The following is a 17205-nucleotide window of genomic DNA, read 5'->3' as shown; positions in this document are numbered from 1 at the left end:
TTAAGGCCAGTGAGGGAGTTTGGGTGTTTTATTAAGGCCAGTGAGGGTGTTTGGGTATGTCCAGGTACGTGTGAGCTGCTGCTGAACACCCACCTCAAAATAAACCTTGGGTCCACTCGTGGTCAAACTGAAGTTGGGTGAAAATATTAGTCATTAACTGCCATTTATCAAGTGTTTGCCCTCTTCAGAGTGACCTGGAGAGTTCTGTAAAAGCCTGCACAGCCCAGAAATGCCCCCCGAGTGCCCGGTGAGCTCCAGGCGCGGCGCAGGTACCGCTCACTCACCACTTCGTCTCCGTAGTCGCCGTTGAGCCGCAGGGAGCTGTTGAGGAACTGGCTCTCCAAGCGGCTCTTGAGCTCCTGCACCTGCTTCTTGAGGGTCTCCACCTCCTGCTGGTGGCCGGTCTCGATCTGGCGCAGGCGCTGCTGGATGACGTCGCTGTAGACGGGCATGCCGTCGTCGTCCAGGTGGCTGCGGGTGGGCTGGTCGGGGCTGCCGCCCGCCGGCTTCCCCAGCTGGCTCAGCACCCACTTGTGGTGCAAGTTCCTCAGGTGCAGCTGGGCGGAGCCGCAGCTGGCCGCCGACACCTGCCTGCTGAGCGAGGCCTTGAGCCGCCCGTCCTCCCCGTTCACGCAGTGTCCGTTGGTGGCGGGGAATTTCGGGGGGACGAGCCCCGCGGGCTTCTCCGCCAGCTTGTTCTCGGGCTCCGGCTCCCCGTTACACACGACCTCGTCTTTCCGCTCCGCGAAGGGCAAGGCACAAGGGGAAGGCATCGGGAGGTGCGTGGTGCTGCTACCAGAAGTCCTGTGCACTCTTGTTCCCAGTTTTTGGAGCTCTATCATGCACTCCCCCTCCGGCCTGTTCTCCAGAGTTCGGGACAGCTCGTCGGCGCTGTTGTCGAAGGGGTGAGCTCTGTGGCACGGGCCCTTAGGCAGGAACTCAGGCTTTGCTTCAGTCTCCGTTAAGGTCTCCGTGGAACTTTCGATGTTGGATGTCCTTGCCTCGGGCAGGGGTGGCAGAGGGAAGGGAAGGCCGGCCTGTGCTGTGCCGTACGGGCTCTCTGCTTCTTCGTGTTTCCCAACGCCTTCTTCCCCCGTGTTGTTCTGAGTGGAGCCCTCCAGAGGAACAGCCTGCAGCCCCCTCACCTGAGGTACTTTCTGGAGAGCGCTGCCGGGATCGCCGTGCTCGTCCTGTTGTCCTCTGGGCTCAGAAGCACCTTGTGAAAGCGGGTGTGGGGCGGGTGTGGGATTGTTCGTTACGATACCTGCGTCCGCCTCGGCCTTTTCCCCGAGGTCACTGACGTACCCCCGCAGATTGTCAGCTCTCTTCTCCTTATCCAGGGCCACCTCAGCCCCTTTCCCTGCTGCCTCCGGGCCACCCCTTAAGTGCTCCTCCAGCCCAACGTCATCTTTCGTGGCCTCCTGCAGGATGTTCTCCATCTGTCCCTCTGCCACCCCGGCTGCGACGGAGAGCTCGGCGCCCAGGGGGGCCCTGCCCTGCCAGCCCAGGGTGTCCCCCTCGAAGGGCTCGTCCCCGGAGGGGCCGAGGCTGCTGAGCTCCAGGGAGCGGCGGTGCTCCTGCCACTTCTCGTTGAGGCTGGGGTCGCTGCTCCGGCGGGCGGCTGTAGGCACGCTGCTGTCACAGGCTGTCGGCAGATTGTCGAAGGATCTCGTCTTTGGTAGCCTGCAAAGGCACAGACAATCCCAATCCACAGTCAGGGGATGCTGTTTTAAACATTTAGCTACCGTGGTTTAAAAGCTCCCCCCTCAATTAGGACAGTAACAATCTGTTCATTAATGGGCTTGTGGGAAGCATTATCCAGGAGCAGGTTCTGCCCATCTGTAGTGCAGAGCTGCTTCAGGACTTCCTTTGTTTGCCGTCAGGAAAATATGCTCAATCAGACTTCAAACATTGCCAGAATAATCCCTTTACCACCAAGCCCAAATGCTTCCAGTCTGGTCACACCTCCTAATTAACATGTGCTCAGAGCCATTGTACAGAAAAGCAAAGAAATAGTTATGCAATGCCAAAAAAAGAACTCCAATTCAAGATAACTGAAGGAAAGCTTATATCCCACAAGGATATAAGGAATTTTATGTGGCTGTGTGACACCCAAAGCATAATTCCATTTGCCAAGCTTCTCTTTTCTACATTATCACCCCTGAAATGTGACGGCTTCCAAACCCAAAACACCGACAGACTGCACTGGGACAAATCAGTCCCACATTCCCGCAAATCCACCTGGGAGAAATCCTGCCCTCCCGCCACAAACATTCTCCTTTTATATCCCACAATATTCTCTGTTGATCTTACTTTACAGGAGGGATTTCTGGGCTCTAGGCTCACCTGCCCAGAGGCTGCTCTTCAGGGCTAGAGCCTGGCACAGGGTACGGGGCACAGGAGTCGTCGGCGGGTGTGGAGGGGGACGAGCAGGGCAGGTAAACAGCACTCCAGAGCATTAAGTTCCGCACATGGCACACTGGGTACAGCACCTGAGAGGGACAACACGGGAAAGGGTCGACTGCTGGCTCCCAGCAGGCAGAGGAGTTCAGCCCTGAGGGTGCCAGTGAGCAGTGATGGCGTTTAATCAGCCACACTTGGGTCTAGAATGATCTTTTCTGTCAGAGAGAGAGGCAGAACACTGATGGCCTTCAGCTCATCCTGACTGAACTCCTGCAATGTGCCCTCTGTGAATCTACACCTTCACAATGCTTCTGAGCAATTTAAACTGCTGTGGAATTCAGTGGCCCACTGTCAGTGCCAAGGTTTCCTTGTGTGTTGTGTTGCACTGTGCCACAGGGAGCTGAACTCACTTCCATAGGCCCCAATCCAGCCCAGCCCATCCTGGTTCTAAAGGAGGCACTCACATGTACAAATTCAGTACATGCAGAAACACCTGGAAGAGACACCTTGCTCTTAAAAGGGATTCCTTGATTGTGGAATATGCTTTATGATTCCGTTTATAAACATCTAGGCTCACGCTAGCAATTCCACTCTTCTCCAAGCAGACTCCCTGTGGAAAAGCAGGCAATGACAGAGGAACAGTCTGTCCCCCCAGAGGGTGGTTGGGCACTGACCAGGCTCCCCAGGGCAGTGGGCACAGCCCCAAGGCTGCCAGAGCTCCAGGTGTGTTTGGACAACATTGTCAGGGACAGGGTGGGATTGTTGGGGTGTCTGTGCAGGGCCAGGGTTGGATTCCATGATCCTTGTGGGTCCCTTCCCACTCAGAAGATGCTGTGGTTCTAGGAGCAGTCAGGTTTCCCTGGCACTGAGCAGGGGAAGGGCTGTGGGGTGGCTGCCGCTCTTAAACTTTGGCTTTGTAACAGATGTGGCTGCAGCAGAGGCACCTTTTAAAGCCCAAAGTAAAACCACAGAAAGATGAACCCAAGACAGGAAAATACCAAAACTCCCCCACACTGAAAGAGTCTCCTTGTTAGCACAGACAGTGTTGTCTTTCCTGAGAACAGGGGCCAAGTCCCCGAGGGCAGCCCAAGGACAGCCCTGTCCACTCATCCTGCTTCAAGAGCCCTCTTTACTCCTGCTGGGCACACCTGCTGGCATTTTCAGGGAAATTTAGATGCATCCATAGCTTCAAACATCCCCCCAGGCTGTGTCTGCCTGCTCTGCCTCAGCACTCCCAGGATGCCGTGTCAGGAGGGAAACTCAGAGGGCTCAGCGCAGTGACAGCCCAGAGCTCTGCAGGGCCACAGCCAGGACACACAGAGCCAGGAGGGCTCAGGGAATGGAAAACTCATCTTCTCAGAACCAATGTGGGCATAAAACTCTTCCCTACTCCTTAATCCTACTCTAAGGAACAAATAAAAGCCACATCTATCATATGCAAACCCTCTGCACAGTCCTTACAGTTCCGTTTATGACATCTCATACTTTCATAAATAAAAAGGGCTTAAATATTTATACAAGTTCTTTGCAGTCCTACCCATGATGTCACTTGGTGATTGTGTGTTCCCCTGGCCATGCTCTGCACCCCTCAATGCCTCACATGACCTCGTTTCAGGCACACACTGAGGGAACTGTGAGCCCCTCCCCAGAACATTCAGTGAGCTCTTACCATGGAGCAGCCAGACTGAAAACGTGAAGGTACTGAGACAAAGATACACCAAATAATCTGAGCTACTTCTTCTGTTTAGCTTTAAGATAAATTTAGACACAGTGTCTAGGTTTGCAGGCAATTTTCTGTCACTCCTCTGACACAGTTTAGTTCTCTAGAGAGGTCTATTTATCAAACACTGAAATGCTTTCTGCTACAAAAAATACAGTAAAATATTTAGTTACAGAAAACACATTTCCAGCAGGGAGAAATTTCTGAGGTGGCATTTGACATTCCTCAAATATCAGCAAAATTAACACAAGACTTGAAACATCAGCCTGAGCTGAGTATTCCAAGGTGAACGTCAGTGGGGAGAGCTGAGCTCACTGGTCTGGAAACACCTCTCTGTTCATGGTGACAGTTCAGAGAATCCCAGAACGGTTTGGGTGGGAAGGGAACGTAAAGATCATCCAATTCTATCCCCTGCCACGGGCAGGGACACATTCCACAAGACCAGGTTGCTCCAAGCCCCATCCTGGCTTTGAACCCTTCCCGGGATGGGGCTGCCACCACCTCAGTTGTGGCTGAACCCCTGTTCCTCGTGTCCCAGGGTTGGGGTGTTTTCTCAGGGTACCCCCCTCCTTCTGGGGACTGTAGCTGGGAGCCCCCAGGGCTCTCCCTGCAGGGGGTGGGGGATACATACAGACTCCGACTGGGAGGAGTAGAGCAGGTTTTTGAAGGCTTTGTTTGCTGCCCGCAGCAAAGACCAGACGGAGCAGGTCCGTTCCTGAGTGTGTTTCTCTCCTCTCTCTTTCGCATTGTTGCACAGGAATGTTCCAAAGAGGCAGGAGTAGGTGTGCTGCACCAATTTCACCTGCACAGAGCAATTCAGACGTGTCAGGTGGCACAAGAGATCAGCTTCACCCTCCCTCTGCACGACCAAACCCCCTTCCCAGGGCTGACACAAGATACACAGCATTTTTTGCATACCTCCTTACAAAGGAATGCAAGTGGAGTGGAACCTTTGAAAATCATAACTAAAAAAATTCAGGAAAAAATATAACCTAGAAAGACAAAATATTTGTTCATAATCAAGTATAAAGGTCACAGTGATTCAAACTCACTGCCCTGCAGGACAGGCAAAGCAGAGAACCATGATTCCTTTGCTACAAAACATTAATGCACCCCAGACACGCTGGTCATTAATCCCTCGGTGCTGTGGGCCCAGCCTAACAACATGGCTTAGTGTGAGTTTAACTTCGGGCATATAAATGACTTCCTTAGGATTATTCAGGTGTTCAAATGAAGACAAGTAGTTCAATACTCCAAAAAATTAGGGGGTTACTCTAAAAAGGCCAGAACACCACGGGTATGTTCTCTGCCAGCCCCTGGAGATCAGCAGTGTGAAGTGAAGCCAGTTACTACCTGTTGTATCTCATTTCACAACCGAGTTACGCCAGGACCGTCCACGGACTCGGTTACATGGCTGAGCTGGCAAGTGGTAATTCAAGTCAGCCACAATCACAGGAATGTGCCTTAAATCTCTCAGTGGATCAGACACTTCATAAAAACTTTTACTCCTCAGATTACTGCTCCTGCAGCCCGTGACTGCCACTTCCCCAGACACCCGGGGACTGACTTTGACCATCCTGGGTGAATTCCTAATGGCAGAGCTGTCTGCTTCCAGAGAAGATAAACACAGCTCCTATATCCTTTCAGCACAGAAACTGAAAAATTTCATTTTCAGCAAAGAAACTGAAAAAAAAAATGAATGGAGCAGATCGTTTTTAGAGGAGGAGTTTTCAAGTCAAAACATGATCAAAGCAGGGGGAGGTTTGTATTGCCAGTAAGGATGATTTTTTTCATGCTGTGTGGATGTTTTATACCTCTTAGGTGGGAATATTTAATTGATATAATTTATTTCTTTTAAGTCTAAAAGGACCCTTAAGGGTCCTGCTTCTGTTTTAAGAGTGAATAGACTCCATGGAATATACAAATAATTTTGTTTGCTGTATCTGGGCAGCTTTGACATTACCTTTATCATGTGTAGGGAATGATTTGGGTTAGAAGGGACTTTAGAGCTCATCTTATTCCATCCTCTGCCACGGGCAGGAACACCTTCCACTAGCCCAGTTGCTCCAAGCCCCGTCCAACCTGGCCTTGGACACTTCCAGAATGTCACAGACAGGTGGGAAAATCAGCCCCCCAGGCTCTGTGGATGCCAGCACCAGTTTAGAAGAGTCTATAAAACTCTCAACTCACAAGGAATGCTTCGTTAAACTCGAAAGAGCAAGGGAACTGCCTCTGGAGCTGATGGACACAGTCCAGCCACTGCAGAAACACCGGGCAGCGCTCGTTCAGGTCATCCGAGTTCTCCCCATGGCCACAGCGATCCGCAAACTTGTGGCCAAAATCCAGCCACTCTGTCTCCACCAGCACCTGGAAACCCTGCAGAAATGAAAGGACAGATGAAGAATTCCTGTTTTCCTTTGGCTCAGTTTTCTAAGGTGGTCTGAGACTCGTGGGAATCACTTTATTGATGTGCCCTCACTCTCTTATTTCCCTTCGGCACTGGGAAGTAATGGGCCCATTACTTCTCTTTGCTGCTTTAGTGCCTCTGTGCTCTGAAATGAAATTGGGACAGGTATGGATTCCCAAACTACAGGAACAGGAAAGGGAATAAGGCAAATTAAGTCCTCAATGACTGGCAGGGAGGATCCTGATATGAGCCCTATCTCTTCAGGCAGGGGTGAGCAGGAACTTCATCTTGATCAAATCCATCTGGATCATGGTACCCAGCATTTGGACAGGACATTTGAAAGCCTTCCCTTGAAAATGATGGGCAGATCTGCCTGTTAGGAAAGAAAACAATCCACAACAGGACATCCAAGCTCAGAGAGAGCAGGTGCTTGTCTGGTGTACACCAGTCACAAGGCTGATTAAAGGTTCACTTGAGTGATTTCTCATGAAAATGAAAAGGGCAAAGACATTCCCAAACAGTGCCTGGATGAGCAGCTGAATGTGACACCTTGTCTTACAGGACCTGAAATCCATCACAGGGCAGGAAGGTTTTGGTTCTTGGAGGAAAGAAAAATTGTAGAGAATCTTTATTGAGTCAAAGGCTGTGATGAGAGCCAAAATAATGGCTGACAGGTGAGAAATGTGAGACGTGGCAATGCTGAAGACTCATTTTCCTCAACATTTCTGATCCTGGCATAGACAGCTGCAGCTTATGGTTTCCTCTGGATGACAAGGAAGGCACAGGGTGTGCACAGCAGAACTCTGCACCCTGAACAGGAGGGACAGCACTCCTTGGAGCACCAGGAGGAGGTACTATGCCCAGGCCAGAGCAGCATGTTTTGCCCTGGTGGATGCCAGCTTGTAGAACCCATGTGAAAAAGGATCCAAGAAGTTTCCACACTTCCATCCAAAAGGCTTTGCTGCAGCTCAAGCCTCTGGTCCCTGTGTGAGTGAGGCTTTAAGCAGCAGCTCACAGCAGTGTTCAGACACAGAGTTCTGTTCTGGACAACAAAGGCATCTTGCCCGTGGGCTGGCAGATGGAACCCAGCCAGAACATGTCCCACAGTGCTGCAAAGTGATGGAAAAAATTCAGGCTGAAAAAAAAGGAGAAATATAACTGACAGAGGACAGGGAAAATGTGAAACTGGAAAGCTATGCACTTGGGAAATCCAGCAAAGAGAAAGGCTTTGTCTGAGCGCTTGGCTGAGAACCTGCAGTGGGGCAATGGAAACTGCAATTGCAGCACTCTGTACTCCATATTCCTGAGGTAAATATGGGGAAGCACAGACCATGACTGTGCAGTTACAGCAAAGGGAATATAATGTCTGAGTTGGAGACTGTTCGTCCAGGCTGTGGTTGGTTAACTCCTGCCAGCTTCAGTGCCTTCGTTAGCGGAAAGAACTGCAATAATTTATAGCCAGGTTTGCTCAGCCAAAGCCCTGAGCTCCCCAGTGCCCTCCCAGAGGGATCACCCACCTCTGTGGTCCTGTAGTAGGGGTCCAGCAGCAGCTTGGCCAGCGCCACGATCTGGGGGGTGCGGTCCCAGCCGTCGGAGCAGTGCACCAGCACCGGCCGCTGGTCCCGGTCCACGGCGTGAACCACCAGCAGCGCCGACTTCAGGAGCACAGACAAGTGCTGCAGCCACTTGGTGCTCTCCAGAGCTGACAGCCAACTAGAGGGAAACAAGGGAAGACAGTTTTTGCTCTTTTAAAATGCTTTCAGGTTTGGATCTCTGAATTTATCACGGCAAAGCTGCTGTTTCAATAAGCTCTGAGTGGCAGTTTTCATTTATGTCTCGTTAACGCTCTCCCGGGGTGGAGCAGCAAAGCCACACGTCTGCCCGAGGAACTGCCACTCTCTGGGATGAGCTGAAGGTCTGGATCGACTTTGAGACCATGGAAGGCTTTAGCAGCAATTTCCAAAGAGGTAAGTGGGAGTTTATATATTTGACTCAGCAAGGGAAAGTTCATCAGCATGTTCCACACAGTTCAGCATTCCCTGAGCACTGGCACCAGCCGGGTTTATGCTCTGGGAACAGCCTTAATTAACAACTCCAGTGTCCTAGTGAAGACCCAAGCTCAGAAGCTCTGGATTTGATGGGCCATTACAGGGTAGATACCCCATAGCACTGGAGGGCTATGAAATATTCTCTTGAAATGACACTATAAATGAGGGAACATGGAACACAGCCAGAGTTTTCCAAAGGAGAGACAAGATGTGAATATTAAAGAGCTGGGAATAGCATGTCAACCTAAGTGTGAGTGCTTAGAAGCCCACCAGAAGTAGCAACACTCTGGTATCAACATCCAAAGTTATACTATCATTTCACAACTAATTCTCACTTCAATCACAGTAAACCAATTACCTCCATGGAAATGAAAATACACAGCTGACCATTATCACCCAGGACAGTCACTGGGCAAAACCCACGGAATTTCAGTTTCCAAACCAGCAGCAGAAGAACGTGGCTGCAGAAACATGTCACCCAAGGCCCAAACATCCACTTACTTTCCTGGATCTGGCATTTGTGTGCAGAGCAGACGCAGGGACTGAAAGCTCTTCCGGATGGAATGGATGTTTGCCATTCCCATGAACACCACCTCACAGTTGGGGTAATACTCTGCAGGGAGAGGGCAAGAAAGAGGGAAGAAATTAAACGACTGCATTTCTAAAAGAAGCTTTTTTTCATCAAAACAAACCCCTGTTGCTGTGGACAGATGAAATAATCTGTTTATGACTATTCTGTAAGGACACACCAGCCCTTGGAGCTTGGTGGGTATTCCAGGGATGACACCACAGCTCAGCAAAACAGGAAGCATTTACCAAAGTCCTGCTGGATTTACTCGCAATGTTTCACTCCAGGTTACAAAAAGCAGAGTGCAAACCTATGGGAATAGGGATACTCCTGTGCTCCAGGTCTCAGAGTGTCTGTAAAGACTGAGAAACATCATAAGATGCAAAGCACAAATAATATTTAACTGGTAATTTATGGATGCAAGTTATAGATGGCTTTCCCTAAGCACTCAGAAAGGCTGAAAGGTTACTCCATCCACTGCTTTCTTCTGAGGGGAATTTTATGAGGAAGCATCACATGTGTGAGAAATACTGGAAGTTCAGGAAAACAGAAGATATATGGAATTACTTTGGATGTTGCTATGGGATGTGCTCATGTGCAGACAGGGTCACAGCTCAGGGGGGCACCCAAGGAGAGCCAGAAAAACACCAGTTCAATGGGTTTTCCTAGATTTAGTTTTGATGCTTCTGTCTGCACAAAAATGGTGACACAATAGCTAAAATGACTGTTGCTACAGGAGAAAAATAATCAGGATGCAGAATCTGGGATACTGAGTGCTTGCACAAGGAAATGCAGGAGTCTGAGCATGTTTTGTATCATTTGATTTCCCAATTCTTTATCAGCCCAACAGCTGCTGACCCAAAGAGAACATCCTGTTAGCAATGGACTCTGTAACTTCAGCCACAGATTGCACAAGACAATTTCAGCATTTTTTAGTCTTTTCACCGAGTTATGTTATATCTAAAATAAAGCACAGCATAAATGAGCTATTTTTATACAGAGAATGAAGCAAACTTGGCAATACCTGCAGAAAACTTAGCAGCAGAAAGCAATACAAGTATTTATTGAAGATGACAAGCTGTTTAAAAGTCTTCTACACAGAATTCAAGAACCAATATACAAGAAAATCAAACTTCCTGTAGACTCTGCTTTTCTGGTTCAAAATTTTACTCTCTTATAAAGAGTTATATAGTAATTTTGAGGTTTTAAATGGAAACTTCATCTTTCCTTACTGGTGGCTGCATAAAGTGCAGCTACTGCAGTAAAGACCAAAACAAGAATACACGGTCAAAAGAGATTTTGTTATCTTATCTCTAGTTTTTCTGTCTGGGATTTTTTTCCAGACTCTCCACCCATGGAATTTTAACAGGCTGCATTCATACCCAGTAGTGACCATAAATAACACTTTGTTTATAAAAGCACCAATGCACAAGTGCCAAAGAACACGAAGTGGTGTTGCAAATGTATTACATGCAAGGTGAAGCAGGATTGCAGTTGGTTATGATATAAATGCTGAAAAATGTTTCAGCTTTACAAAAATTGCTGAAAAGCTGTATTTTGCACAACCATTCTAGAGTATTATTATTCTCTGCAGTCAGTGGGTTTTACAAGTTCAGGGCTTTTAGCCATGAGCACACTGGACACCTTTGTCTCTCTCTAGTTTATATATTTGACTCAGCAAGGGAGAGCTCATCAGCATGTTCCACACAGTTCAGCATTTACTGAGCTCTGTCACCAGCTGGGTTTATGCTCTGGGAACAGCCTTAATGAACAGCTAAACCTGCCCTTTGGAAGGGCTGGTGGTGGCTGCTACGATCCAGAACGTTCAGACAGATGAACAGCCCTCCATCCCCATGGTCAGTTAAACAGGCAGGACTGAAGGAGATCAGTGCAATTCCATTGGAGCACATCCTTTTGATTATCTGAATGGAAAGCAGAAGAAGTGCTGCTCACCTGGGCACTCACAGCCTCCCCCCTTGGCTCTGTTGGCCACGGCTGCCGCGTACGATCGCGCGTCCAAGATCAAAAGCTTCTGGGGTTGAATTGCCAAACTCTCTGCTCCCGAGGCATTGGAGATGGAGGAGTCTGGGAGGGAGGAGATGCAACTGGTGAGGAATTCAAAGGATACTTCTGACCTTGGTCACAACACGATTCACTCAGTCCCACGATGCACATGCACACAGTATCTGGAGAATGCCTGACTGAACACAATGGATTCATCCTGTTCCAGCGCAGGAGATTAAGCTTTTACATAAAACTCTGCCCCTCACAGAAAAGCAACAGTGACAGACTTACCAAACTCCACATCAGAGAGGTCCCCTCCATTGGAGAAATCTCTGGAACAATTCCCATTCATTAATTTGTTGCTGTTGGACCTCGAGTCCGAGGCACAGGCTTTGGCCACAGACTGGACGAGGTGCTCGTCGTCGGCGTTCCTCCAGCCCCACCAGCTGACCTCGGGCTGCCCACAGCGGGAGATCACTGCCCCATTGCTCTGGTGCCTGCAAAGGGAAGGAAGAACAAAACCAACAGTGCATAAGTTGAAGGATCAGGATGAAAAGGATCCAGAGGGCATGAAAACTTCACTGGTGTGCCGCGGTATCTTAATTCCCACCGGGGACCTCGCCGCCGTTCAGCAGTTATCCAACCTGGGAGTCGGTGGCAGCGTATTCCAGGTGCTTCCCTTCCAAATGCTGACTGAGAACACAGTCACTGAAAGGGGAAAGTCAAAGCAAGGTCAGGAAGAGAAAACAAACCATCTTCTTGCTCAATATTGTGGCCTGTTGGTCAGTGAAGGCTGGGGAGCGTTTTGGAACAGCAGGTGAGGCATTCCAGAGGAATTCAACACCTGCTGGGTGGGAAATAAATGAGGAACACCCCAACCTGAACACAGCTCTCACCTCCTGGGGAGTGACATTAAAAAAATCACATTTTTTTACACGTCTGAAGAGTTATTTCCTTAAAGACCCAGCTTCTTGTACTACACGTAAAGGACAGATCTGAAATAATTAAAACTCATCGAACCATTGCAAACGTGACCTGAAAAAGATTTAAAAACTCTCCCCTACAATCTATTACAAAAAGAGGACTGAAACATCTGATCACAGTAATTCCACTTGCTGCCTCTGTGCTGGCACATCCCACTGCCACCAGCTCTGAGATTCCCCATTCACTGAAGCGTTTGCAGCTGGGAATAACAACCTTCTCCTTGACCTTCCCCAGCAGCCCCTGAGTTCAGGGAGCTCAGCCCTGGACCAAGGAAGCCCAGCTGTGAGTACAGAGGGAGCGGCCAGAGCAGCAGAGACACAACTTCTCTGAGGCCACACAGTGAGGCAACAATGCTGAGAACAGGACACCCAGAGATGTTCACTCCCTGCCTCAGGTCCCAGATGAAATATCCCCCCACTCATCCACACACTGTGCTTCTCTCTTTAAATGGCCTGCAGATCACAGGATTGTGGAATGGTTTGGATGGGAAGGGACGATAAAGCTCATTCCATTCCACCCCCTGCCATGGGCAGGGACACCTCCCACTAGCCCAGGTTGCTCCAAGCCCCGTCCAACCTGGCCTTGGACACTCCCAGGGATCCAGGGGCAACCACAGCTTCTCTGGGCAACCTGGGCCAGGGCCTCCCCACCCTCACAACCAACAATTCCTTCCCAATATCCCATCTATCCCTGCCCTCAGTTAGTGGGAAGCCATTCCCTGTGTCCTGTCCCTCCATCCCTTGTCCCCAGTCCCTCTCCAGCTCTCCTGGAGCCCCTTTAGGCCCTGGAAAGGGCTCTCAGCTCTCCCTGGATCCTTCTCTTGTCCAGGTGAACCCCCCCAGCTCTCCCAGCCTGGCTCCAGAGCAGAGGGGCTCCAGCCCTGGGAGTATCTCTGTGACCTCCTCTGGACTCTCTCCAGCAGCTCCACGTCCTCTGGGTGCTGTTTCCCAGGGCTGGAGCAGCTCTGCAGGGGGGTCTCACCTGAGGGGGCAGAGGGGCAGAATCCCCCCTGCCCTGCTGCCCACGCTGTGGAATGAGCCCAGGGCAGCGGTGGATTTCTGGGAACACATCCCTTCCAGCAGAGGTGCCTCTGGGCACTGCTGTTCCTGCTCAGGAGTCCCAGCACAACCCCCCATTTACAAAGCACACACTTGCCAATTACAGCTCCTACAGGTTACGATGCAGCAAAGGATTTTAGAGCCTTCCTGCAAACAAACTGCCCATCTCAGCCCCAGGGCAACCAGGAGTTGTTCGATTCCCTCTAATCAAGGAACACCGGAGCAGTGAAGGCTCAGCACAACCCTTAAGCAAATCTGAACAGCCGACTCCGCCAGCCCTGCACAGGAAGACAACCCCCCCAAAGCTTTCCATCTTCCCCTTCTCCGTGTGAGCACTCCGAGGGCTGTCTGTGGGTGTGACAGGCTGGTGTGCAATGTGCTGTCAGAGCTGTCACCCCGGGGGGCTGTGCAGCACCTCCTCCGCAGTGTCCCCGCGGGCACCCGTGGGCGCCGCCGCCTCCTGCTCCCCATCCGCCGGGACACGGCTCCGCGGGGCAGGGCCCTCCCGGCACAAAACGGGCTGTGATGTGGTATTTTAAGTATTTTCCACGGGTCTTGTATAATTGTTTCACGTAAAATCCCCTCAGTGAGAGGAGGGAGCTGACACGCCGCCTTAGCTGAAGCGGAGGGAAGGCGATGCGGAGCCACGGCGCTTGCACCAGGTGCCAGCCGACTGCCGGCACAGGGAAATGGATTTCTGCTGGAATTAATAGCCTTTCAGAAACAGCTCTACCCATAGCAAATTAGTTCAGCAAAAAATCCCTGCCAATCGCTGAAAGGCCACCCTGTTCCCCGCTCTGCTTGCGCAAATAATAAAAGAAAATAAAACATCATTATACGTGTAAGAAATCTATTTTGAACAGAGCAGCTCATTTATTTTTCCATATGTTCTCCCAGATTTCATTACTACCTGCTGCAGATTCATTTTCACAGGTTCATAAACAGTTAGGTTTTCATCTCCAGGTTCTTGCCTCGCATTATACCCCAAATAATAAAGAATCACTAGGCCAGAAGTTGAGCTCGTTGGTGGCTGTGAAGCCCAAGCACTCCTATCCCACACAAACATGCCACGTTCAGATGTACCAGCAGAAATCAGCAAACAATTCTGTTTAGGGGCATGGGAGGTCTGAGGAATCACACTCATTCCAACTGGACTGGCCACTGGGATAAAAGAGAGCCAGTGATTCCGAGGTCCCTCGGGATAAGATGGTGTCACTCAGAGCTCAGGAACCAAAAAAAACAGATTTAAAAAATTTAAAGCAAAACCTCCCCTGCAAACTCCCTCACTAGAGACACATCAACACGCAGCCCCCCTGCAGAAACCAAGGAGTAACCCCCATTAGGCAGCTCTAAAGCCCTTTACAAGCTCTTGTATGGCTGTAGGACGTACGTACACCTCTGCACAGGCTTAACCCCCCTGTGATCAAACCACCTTTGAGCACAACAATAAATCTCCCAAGTCCTTGTAACTACAGAGCAGGAGGACTAAGGAGGGTTGAATTGCTCCCTGTGCTGCATTGCTGAACTGCCAGCACTCGGAATGGAAAACCCATGGCAGCAATTCAGGGATAGAACTCAGCAAGGAGGGAACAGGGCAGTTTTCCACGTGCCTTCGTTCCCTGTGCCAGCAGGAGCTGCCTGGGTGGGTGCTCCCCTTCAGCAGTGGGCAAGGCAAAAGGACACCCTCCACACAGCCAGCGTCCAGAGAGGCTCTCCGAGCTTAGGATGCTCTTTCCAGAAGGTAGGAAATCCTCTCTACTGTCTTTTCACAAAATCCCAAGAGCCCTCTCTCTAAAACTGATTTTCTGTGGCCAAAACAAGGAAGCTACAAAATCCATGTCACAGGCCAGATTTATCCACATAAACTATTGCTGCCCAGAGAGGTGAGGCTGCCCCATCCCTGGAAGTGTCAAGGCCAGGTTGGAAAGGACTTGGAGCAACCAGGGCTAGTGGAAGGTGTCCCTGTCCATGGGATGGAACTGGTGAGCTTAAAGGTCCCTTCCCACCCAAACCAGTCTGGGATTCTGTGACCTCATAAAATATGTGAAAAGGTTTAAAAAATTGTAAACACTGAGCAAAACTGCAGAGACTGGGTGTGAGATTTCTGTAGAAATCTGATCAAGAATAGAAGCAACACTCCTGACAGTCCAATCTCCAGGAGTATTCCTGACGTTTGTCTCCGAATTCAGCCCTGTTTGTTCTGCTTTTCAGCCCCGACTGCTTTACAAGGACAGGGAATTTGTGGTTGTCGGGGTCTGTCTCTGGTCTCTCTCTGTCCCACTGTTCAGCATCTGAGACAAGTCATTGGACTAATTTTTTTAAAAATCACTATTACTCTTTTTCCCCCTGAAGTAAAGCAAAAAGAGATTTATTACTGTCATCAATAATGAAACTAAAATCATTAAGTCCCCAAATCATCTTTAACGGATAAAAAATGCTGAATAAGGTTTTGTTTCTTACCCCTCCAAGAGTAAGAAAAAGCTGTTTTTATGGCTATATATATATATATAAAACTATACATGGAATTCCAATCACAGAATGGTTTGGCTTGGAAGGGACCTTAAAGCCCATCCAGTTCCACTCCCTACCATGGGCAGGGACACCTTTCACTATCCCAGGTTGTTCCAAGCCCCATCCAACCTGGCCTTGAAATCCTATGGATCATCATCCACTCCCTGCTGTGAGCTCAATTAGAGCCCAGAATGATGAACTGGATGTCTTGAAAAATCTATTACTAAATGCCAAATAAAAAAAAAAAAAAGTCAAAATAATAGAAACACTTTTCTCTCCCTGATTTGAAGACTGGCAATGAAAAGGCAGCTGTGATTTACCACAGAGAGCATCAGCAGAACTGCACAGAACTGGAGGCAGGGACAGGACAATTTCAGTCTCTGTGGTCTTTTGACTTTTAAATTGCTCTCCCATAAATCCCTGGAATGCAGGCTGCTCCTAGGGATGAGAACAAAGGGTGCAGGGGTGACAGGAGGAGGGAAGCTGCCCTGTGTTTGGAGGTGAGGTTTCCCCTAATTACGTGACAACTGCAAAAAGGGCCCAAAGTGGCCTGAAATGCAGCGTGCAAAGCTGACCCCAACCCACGGAGAAATCACACTGTTCTCTTTTATACATATATATATTATATATAGCACCATAATAACAAAATATATAAATTTTTAAAAGTCAGCATAGGCTGGAAGGCATTTTTCCCCCCTCCCAGAGCTGAGCAGAGGATGGAAAAACTCCTCACCATTCCAAAAGAAACCATTCTAAATCCCTGTGCTGTTTGGAAGGCAAAGGAGAGAAGACAGGAGGATTTAAAGAGAATTTTTTGCTGCCACGAGCCCATTTGTTCTCCTTTCCCAAGACAAGAACCTTCAGCTGGGTAAACAGTGTTTTGTGGCCCAGAGCTCTCTGCCCTCACTCATCCCACCCAGGATTATGGATTTGCCAAGTTTCCTGCTCTCCACAGTCAGCCTGCAGCTGATCCCAAGGAATGGGTGGCAAGGCAGGCTTAGGGCATCAGCAGTACTCATTATCTTTTTAATCCCTATGTCATCTGATTTTTTAAAGAGATTTTAAAGATTTAAGGGAAGATAACCACACCAGGGAAGGGGCCAAGGTGTTAAACGACAGGTTTATAGAATCACAGAATGGTTTGGGTTGGAAGGGACCCATTCCACCCCCTGCCATGGAAAGGGACACCTTCCACTAGCCCAGGTTGCTCCAAGCCCCGTCCAACATGGCCTTGGACACTTCCAGGGATCCAGGGGCAGCCACAGAATATCCATATAATCCAGAATATTTGAAAAAACAGATGCTGAAATATATTTCTTCCTAAAGAAGCTGTCAAAACCCAGTATTTCAGAAAAGCAATTTTATATGGAGAGTTTCTGGACTCAATCTAAATAAGAGGCTGTCTAGTGAAAAATATCTAAAATATATAGATAGATCTAAACCATGTACTAATTTTTAATTTGAGTGTTATATCTCCTTCAAGTAATTTTGGTATTTGTCCT

The 17205-nt window shown here is 49.2% G+C and overlaps 1 protein-coding gene across 10 annotated transcripts in view; it reads right to left on the bottom strand.

Annotated features, from left to right (window-relative positions):
* Positions 1 to 17205, bottom strand: part of MTMR3 (myotubularin related protein 3) — a 79832-nt gene that overhangs the window by 7560 nt on the left and 55067 nt on the right. For all 10 annotated transcript variants that reach the window (XM_027706420.1, XM_027706421.1, XM_027706423.1 and 7 more), the window contains 8 exons: positions 11442 to 11647; positions 11100 to 11231; positions 9080 to 9191; positions 8048 to 8243; positions 6314 to 6499; positions 4755 to 4925; positions 2347 to 2492; positions 285 to 1683 (listed from right to left, as the gene is read on the bottom strand). In XM_027706420.1, coding sequence (XP_027562221.1) covers positions 285 to 1683; positions 2347 to 2492; positions 4755 to 4925; positions 6314 to 6499; positions 8048 to 8243; positions 9080 to 9191; positions 11100 to 11231; positions 11442 to 11647 — 2548 coding nt within the window. The remainder of the gene's footprint in view (positions 1 to 284; positions 1684 to 2346; positions 2493 to 4754; positions 4926 to 6313; positions 6500 to 8047; positions 8244 to 9079; positions 9192 to 11099; positions 11232 to 11441; positions 11648 to 17205) is intronic.

The sequence above is a fragment of the Neopelma chrysocephalum genome, unplaced genomic scaffold, assembly GCF_003984885.1.
Source record: "Neopelma chrysocephalum unplaced genomic scaffold, ASM398488v2 Primary Assembly neopelma1_376, whole genome shotgun sequence".
Lineage (NCBI taxonomy): Eukaryota > Metazoa > Chordata > Aves > Passeriformes > Pipridae > Neopelma > Neopelma chrysocephalum.
This window is presented reverse-complemented; position numbering and strand designations above follow the sequence as displayed.